This window comes from Bison bison, unplaced genomic scaffold, assembly GCF_000754665.1.
Source record: "Bison bison bison isolate TAMUID 2011002044 unplaced genomic scaffold, Bison_UMD1.0 scf7180017864333, whole genome shotgun sequence".
Classification (NCBI taxonomy): domain Eukaryota; kingdom Metazoa; phylum Chordata; class Mammalia; order Artiodactyla; family Bovidae; genus Bison; species Bison bison.
Window position 1 is genome coordinate 3,040,427 of NW_011494905.1, and position 7,395 is coordinate 3,047,821.

The following is a 7,395-nucleotide window of genomic DNA, read 5'->3' on the forward strand; positions in this document are numbered from 1 at the left end:
AATACTGCAGCAACAAGACAGGAATTTAGTCAGTCAACCATCCTGATTAAGCAGTGACTTTGTGTCAGGTCCTGGGGATGAAAAGCAAGAGACAGTGGGGGACAGGCACACATGCAAATGGTGACAATATGCAAAATTCAGTAGCAGAGGTGGCTTCAAGGGGTGAGGTCCTGGCCTCTCCTGGGGCTTAGCACAGCACCTCACACACAGAAAATGATTATAACAGCAAGTGTTTCTTGAGTCATCCTCAGTAAATGATATGTATTATGAGTATCTGGAAATGAGGTGCGGCTGGCTAATGAGAGTTTCATCCATTAGCAGGAAAGAGGGTAAGCAAGAGAATGACTCAACCATGTAGATTATTAGAAAGTTACCCCGGGATAGTGGTAGTGTGGAGGGTGGGCTATGGGCTGTGGGGGAGGCTACAGCCATGATGATAATGAAGGAGACTACAGAGGTAAGGCATACAAATGATGAGTTTAGGTAGCAGTAAACAGGAAGAAAAGCAAGAAGATCAACCCTGGAAGTACTTGGGAAGAGCAATCAACAGGGCATGGTGACCAATTTGTCCAGGGTGGGGAAGGGTGGTACAAGAGGTCAGGAGATAAATACCAGATTTCTAAAACAGGAGGAGCAAATTTGGATGGCAGAATGATGAGATCAGCTTTGGTCATGCTGAGGCAACTCCTGGTGGAAAGGTCAATTGATCTGGAGATCTGGAGTTCAGTAGAAATTGTTAGAGAATCTATAAGAGCCAGAAGTTCATATGTAGTGAAAACCTAAAGCATGGGGGGTGTATATAATAGAAAATCAGCAGAGCGAGAGAATCCCGGGGAATGTAAGGGATGCTGAGAGAAAGAATGCCATAGCAGCAGAGAGGAAACAGAGATAGGAGACTAAGGAGCAAATGCTGACCTGGAACCTTCAAGGAGGGAGAGCAAAAGGCAGCAGTGAGACAGAGATGGTTTGGCAATGGGGTGCAGGGTGACAGTTTTAAGGACATGGAAATGAGACTCCCAAGAATTAAGGAGGACAAATATAACCTACTCTTTGAGAAACATGTCTTTGAGGGAATTTTTTAAAATACCTGGTAGTAGTTAGAGGGGATGTGAAGTTGGGGAAGTTTCATTTGAGTTAAATATGAAGAAGATACAGGTGTACTTATAATACTGAAAAGAAGAGATCGCTAAAGGAGAAGACGTTCATCTCAAATTTTCCCCAGATCTCGTCTCATTCCATCTGCTCTATTCTCCTCACCCACTCCATTTTTAGTGGCTCTTCAACCCCCAGGCCCACCTCAGAGGCTCTACCTTTGTTGATCCACCTGAGGCCTGAGTCTCCCCCTGACGCAATCTCAGCAGTCTAGCCCTAACCTCACACACCACACCTCACACACCACAGTTTCAGTAATAGATGCTGCTGGTGCTGCTTTATCGAGCTGGGAACAGTTGGAGACCTCAAGAAACCTCATGATTCCTGGACTGCCATGTTCATCTTCCCAGGAGCCACCTCATGTCTGCGATTGAGCAACACCCCTGAGGCACATGCTCTGCAGAGGCCCAGGCCCAGCTGAGCCTCCTCTGTGACTGGAAGAGGTAAATACAACCCCACATGCCCGCTAGTTTATAAATGCACCAGCCTGAACTTTTCCTGTGCCTCTACTGCACCCAGTCGAAGAAATGTCGATTTCCCCAGACAGCCTAGCTCTCTGCTCTTGCAGGTCCATGGAGGAATCTGGACAAGTCACCGGAAGCCCTCTGCCAAAGCCAGAGAAGGGTAAAGCCAGCCTGCACATAAGTGTACAGGTGACAGCAGTGTCCACAGCAGCCCATCTCTGGAATCACGTCCAGACAAACACATTACCTTGAACTCCCATCTTCAGTTTGCAGGCCCCACTTGGGGCAGAAGCTCTAAAGGTGAGCTATAGAAACTACTCAGAGTGTGAATGGCAGTTTCTTCTCCTATTCCAGATAATAATAAGCAGAGGGTTATCTGATACCAGATCATGAATCAAATCATCCAAGTCACAGCTATGCCTGAGAGGACAGATAAAGCAAATGCGTTCTCTCTCGGGGGCCATCTCGTGGACTGGGCAAGGGGGAGAGGCCGGCAGACAGGCGCTGTCTCCACTGTTCTTGTGTCCCCCTGGTCATTGCCTGCCCTAAACGGAGGTACACAGCCCCACTGTCACCTGGAGGATTCACGTTCCCAGATCTGCCTCACCTGCCCTTTCCCTCAGCATCCCCGGCATTTAGAACAGCTATAGACTCTTCTACAAGGTATTTCCATACAGGATGGCAATATCACACATCATACTGCATCACATGTAAACAGTGGTGCCACAGCTCACATACTTCTACAGAGCACAGGAATACATTCTCCCAAGTCCCAAACCAACACACACACACACAAACACACACACAGACATACACAGAGCCATCACTTGCGGTGAACGTTTACAAGGCCTCCTTCCCAGGAAATAAATTTAGGTAACACTGGGATTCAAGAATTCCAGTCAACTGACAGAGCGCAGAGGATACATATTTATTTGTGTATCTGTACCCCACCACCTGTCCCTGTCCCCAGAAGGCTTCAGACTGCAGATACTTTAAACCTGTACCCACCTCTTATTTTATGAGACCACATACACTGACATGTGAAGTCCAAATTCTAGACAAATACTATTCAGTAGAAGTTTCTGTGAACATGTTCTATATCTGCACAGTACCACTAGCCACTAAGTCCTTGACATTTGGCTGGTACAACTGAGGAACTGAATTTTTCATTTTATTTTAATTAATTTAAACTTAGCCATGTATGGCTAATGACTAACAGTATTGGACAGTGCAGTTCTAAATAATTCCAGCCAAGCAGGCTCTAGCATCAGAGTTAAAAAAAAAAAAAATGGTGTCTTTCAGAATGGTGGGAGCTGGCTCTCCAGGAGAGGGACAGGGTGAAGACACATTGAATATTGATTGAAGATGCCTTGAGTGGAGCCACAGCCCGCCCCAAAGGGAACCATGGTGGGATGCTCAGAAGCAACTGAAGATGACCTTGAGAATCAGGCAGGGACAAGACGACCTAAGGGGGTCCTAAGGGGATATGGCATATGGAAATGAAGCAGAATAAGGGGTAGAGGTGGAGGGAGGGGCTGCCCACTGGGGGATAAGTACTAACACCGCCGTGGAGAGAGTTCTAAATCCACCTTAGACCCTTCTCCCCATGCCCCCATCACTGTGAGTTTTAATGGAAGGATTATTAAATACCTCCTGGAGCAACTTTCATTCTGCAGGGTAATAAACTGAGGTCCAGAGAGGTAACTGGGCTGTCCAGCGTCATAAACTGAATCTGTAGCAGAAGCAGGACCAGAACTGCACTCCCTGCATCCCCACTCTCATCCCCACGAGCCCTCCCCCACCCTCAACCAGCTGCACTAAAGGAAGGTCGACCTTCGGAAGGAGAACTGCAGATAGACAATGAGCAGACAGAGGGAGGCCCAGAAGAGGCACCAGCGAAGGGAGAAGAAGTTGTAGCCGGATCCCTCCTGGGCCCTTGACTTGGAGGCACCGGAGAAGGTCGCCTCCTCCTCTAGCAGCTTCTCGCTGGGCTTCCAGTGCACAATGCCCTCCTGGCAGGCCTCGCAGAACTCGCTGCGGTGCGGCCCGCTATCCGGGCGGCTGGCCACGTGGATGCGGTACTGGCCGCCGTCCTCGTCGTAGCACTGCTCGCGCAGGCTGGTGATGAGGTTGTCCACCAGGTTCTCGATGTTCTCCTCCAGCATGCTCGACTCGTCCAGCCGTGCCGTGCCGCACTCATAGCACAGCTGCTTGAAGACGCGCATGCGCACCGAGCCCGCCCGCTGGGCGCGGTCCAGGTACATGTGGTAGAGGATAACCACGTTGGCTGACTGCCAGGTATGCCAGCACCAGGTGCAGTGGAACCTGCGGGGAAGAGAGACAGGGATGGACAAGGTGGGCCTCCCTTCCAGACAGCCCTCCTGGAGGAGACTGGAAAGGAAGGGCACTGGGCGCCTGGGCCTGGAAGTCAAGGTGGAGTATTTACTGCCCCCTGGGTACATTAGTGCCTGAGCCTGCGTCTCCGCCTCCTCTTGGAGAACTCCCCTGGGCCTAGGATAGCATCCTCATAAGCCAGACACCGGAGCCATCTGGCCTCCAGCATTGCTCTCCAGCCTACCTCCTGTGTACCCTCCCTTGGTCTGACATGGGTCTGGATGCTGCCCAGGGTCACTCTCGCCAGTGTGGACCTTATTTTTCACCTGTGAAATGCAGGATAATTGTGCCCAATAAGAATCCTCCTGCTCATCCCTCTCATGACTCTGATAAAGGGGATGACCACACATCTCACTCATGCATCCTGTCTGCTCTGGGGCAAAGACTTGCCTCTAGCTGTCTCAAACACAGAACACAGAGAATTCACAGGACAGGCAGGCAGATGGGTGAGATGGGCCAGCGGGCGGAAGACTATAGAGTTTGGTCCATGCACCTTCACAAAGGGCACTCTCCTGTCCCTTGACAGATCATCCTTAGATCCCAATCCAGGGCTGCAGCAGAGGTTGGGAAGGTGTATCCCGATTTGCATACCCCTCCACACACATATACACACATGCACATTTATGTACACACAGGCCCTCCACACACATATACACATCACATTTATATACACACTGGCTGCTTTGTCTAACCAGGCCCCTTTGGGTTTTGGCCTCAGGAAATACAAGGGAAGTGGCCTGGGACTCATATGGCTTAGGCTTCATCTCAGCTCTCCCCAGTGCTTGCACATCTTCAATGACAGAGAACTCATTACTGCCAATGGCAATTCCTTCCATCCCTGAGATAGAGCTCTTCCAGGGCCCTGTCCTTGAGGCTGTATGGCAGTATTGGGTCCACTGAGTTGCATCTGCCTTCACTGCTGACCCTCTCCAAGACCCCTGTAAATAGCCCTGAAGGACCTCTGATGAAGAACTCAGTTCAGTCCAACAGGTCCTGCACAGCACCTACTGTGATGCCAAGCACCACGCAGCCCAGACTGTGGAATGGAAATGAAGCCAAGCATGGCCCCAAACCCTAGGGCCCACAGACAGCACAAGCGCAGCACAGGATCCAGTGCAGCCTGAGGCAGGGTTGTCAGGCCAGAGCGTCTTCATTGGCCCTGAGCCAGCAGGGAGTGTCCGCCTCCATCCTGCCTCCCCGTGCTAGGCCAGAGCTGCTTGGCAGCAGGGTTACTGAGTCCCAACACTTATAGGTAGGGCAAGTCTCTGTGCAGAATATGCACAAGGGTGATGCTTCTCCAACACCGCCTGAGGCCAACTGGAAGCCAGGAGTAGGATCAGCTGAGCCCTGAGGCGAGAGGAGCCACGAGCCTGTGGGGCTCAGCCTCCAACCTGCTGGGTCCCTGCACCTGAGTTTCCAGCCCTTCCACCCCTCCCACTTGCCAACTCAGAGCTTCACATTGTCAGTCTCCTCCTTCTGCACCTTTTAAAATCAAGCCAATCCGGAGATCTTTCCCCTCCCTCAAGCCAGACCTCAGGTCTTATATCTCAAAGTACTGGAGCCAGGAGGAGGGAAACTTTGGATCATCTAGTCAGCCTTTCATTTCACGGAAAGAGAGCCCTCTGCACACACGCAGCTAGTCAGAGACGGAGCTGGGGCCCAGCTGATAACAGGTGCCCATCAGATGTGTCTTGCGGGGGTTTAAGTTGAAATGAGCCAATTAACCCCTGCCTCTCTGTCTTTGGTCCTAGTCGGGATCATGCTAACATTTGCAGGTTTGGGGGAAGGAGTTCAAGTGTAAGCTCTCCACCCACAGCCTGCCTCCTTCTGTCCCACCTCCAGTGCCACAAGGAACTCCACAGGCAAGCAAGCATGTGTGAACAGCCCAAGCTGTGTGTCCAGGTTCTGTTTACACCCCCAGAACACAGCCACCACCCAGGGAAGAGTCCCACATCAACCCTGGAGATGAGCTTGAGGCAGTTTGGGCAGGGCATTCTGTTGGCCCCAACCCCAACCGTGATCTAGAAGAGGGAGAGGCAAGTGGACTTCAGATGCATGTGTCCTCTTGACCCAGGGACCCCTTGCTGTATGAAAGACATGGAGCTCCTATACCGTATGCGATGCTGTGCCCTGAGGACCTACTGAAGTGAAGTGAAGTCACTCAGTCGTGTCCAACTCTTTGCGACCCCATGGACTGTAGCCTACCAGGCTCCTCTGTCCATGGGATTTTCCAGGCAATAGTACTGGAGTGGATTGCCATTTCCTTCTCCAGCAGATCTTCCCAACCCCGGGATGGAACCTGGGTCTCCCGCATTGTAGACAGACGCTTTACCATCTGAGCCACCAGGGAAGTCACTGAGGATCTACTGAACTCCTGCCCAAAGATCTTTTTGTCACAGACCTGTAGGTAAAAGAGCTGGAAGAGATTTGATTGATCACTTCAGGCCCACTCTCTGGTTTTGCAAATGTGAAAACGAAAACTACACAGGGAAAAGGATTTGCCCAAATTCACAGTTGTTAGCTTCAAAGCCAGTTTCTAGAGCTTAGCAGGTGAACAATAAATGCTTTTGTATTCAAATCTGATTTCATTGAGTTGACTGCACAGACCTAGGACCAGAAAGAGCTAAGGCTTTCCCCAATGGACCACATGGCTGCCTCCACTTTGTTCCTACCAATCTTTAAGAAATCAGGAACATGTGAAAACATTTAAAATGTCAGAGACTGCAGGAGCATTGAAGAATCACAGCTCTTTACTATGGAAAATGCAGACCTAGAGACAGAATACAACTTGCTAGGAGCATTCAGGGAGTTAGTGGTATAGCTGGGATTAGAATCAAAGCTGGTTCGACCCACCTGGCAGTTCCTTCTCTGGCCTCTAACCTCTAACCTGAGTTGACCCTAGAATTGTGCTCCATGCATCTCTGCCTCCTCTTGGAAGGTGCCCCCGGGCTGTGCCACAGAGCTCCCCACAGCCCTTCACACCCCACCTCTTACCTGCCTGAGGCATGCTGCTCCAGGTACTGCTTCCAGCCAGGAGCCAGCTCGTTGGGCTTGAGGTTGGGGTCTATGATGAGCTCCCAGCTGTCAGCGGGTTTGGCCACCTCCATCTTCTCATAGAAGACTTTCTTCCATTCACAAGTGGTCAGGCTGGTGCACATGGTCCTGTTGGCAGAGCTGGGAGTTTGAGCTCAACCTGAGCGAGAACACAGAAAACAGCCAGGTGGTGCAGAGCAGTGCAATCTCTGAGGCTGGAAAGCTTCCTTGTCAGGACCAGAAGGAAACAGGACCCAGCAACCTCCTTTGTCACCCTGGTACCTGTTGCCATGGCAGCTGAGGCCGGGGCTGGGGAAGAGGGAAGTCCCAAAGGGGAGTCCCAGGGCCCTGA

The 7,395-nt window shown here is 51.1% G+C and overlaps 1 protein-coding gene across 1 annotated transcript; it reads right to left on the reverse strand.

Moving 5' to 3' along the window:
• Window positions 1–3,433: 3,433 nt before the first annotated feature.
• Window positions 3,434–7,168, reverse strand: RTP2 (receptor (chemosensory) transporter protein 2). Its single transcript, XM_010853922.1, has 2 exons — window positions 7,005–7,168; window positions 3,434–3,941 (listed from the first exon to the last, which is right to left on the reverse strand). The coding sequence occupies exons 1-2, from the start codon at window positions 7,166–7,168 to the stop codon at window positions 3,434–3,436; spliced, it is 672 nt and encodes a 223-aa protein (XP_010852224.1).
• Between the last annotated feature and the right edge of the window lie 227 nt (window positions 7,169–7,395).

Excerpts from the sequence above, each read along its gene's own strand:
- RTP2 (XM_010853922.1), bottom strand. The coding sequence starts at position 7,168 with ATGTGCACCAGCCTGACCACTTGTGAATGGAAGAAAGTCTTCTATGAG. Across the intron at positions 3,942-7,004 it reads GAGCAGCATGCCTCAGGCAG|GTTCCACTGCACCTGGTGCT; the intron begins GTAAGAGGTGGG and ends TCTTCCCCGCAG.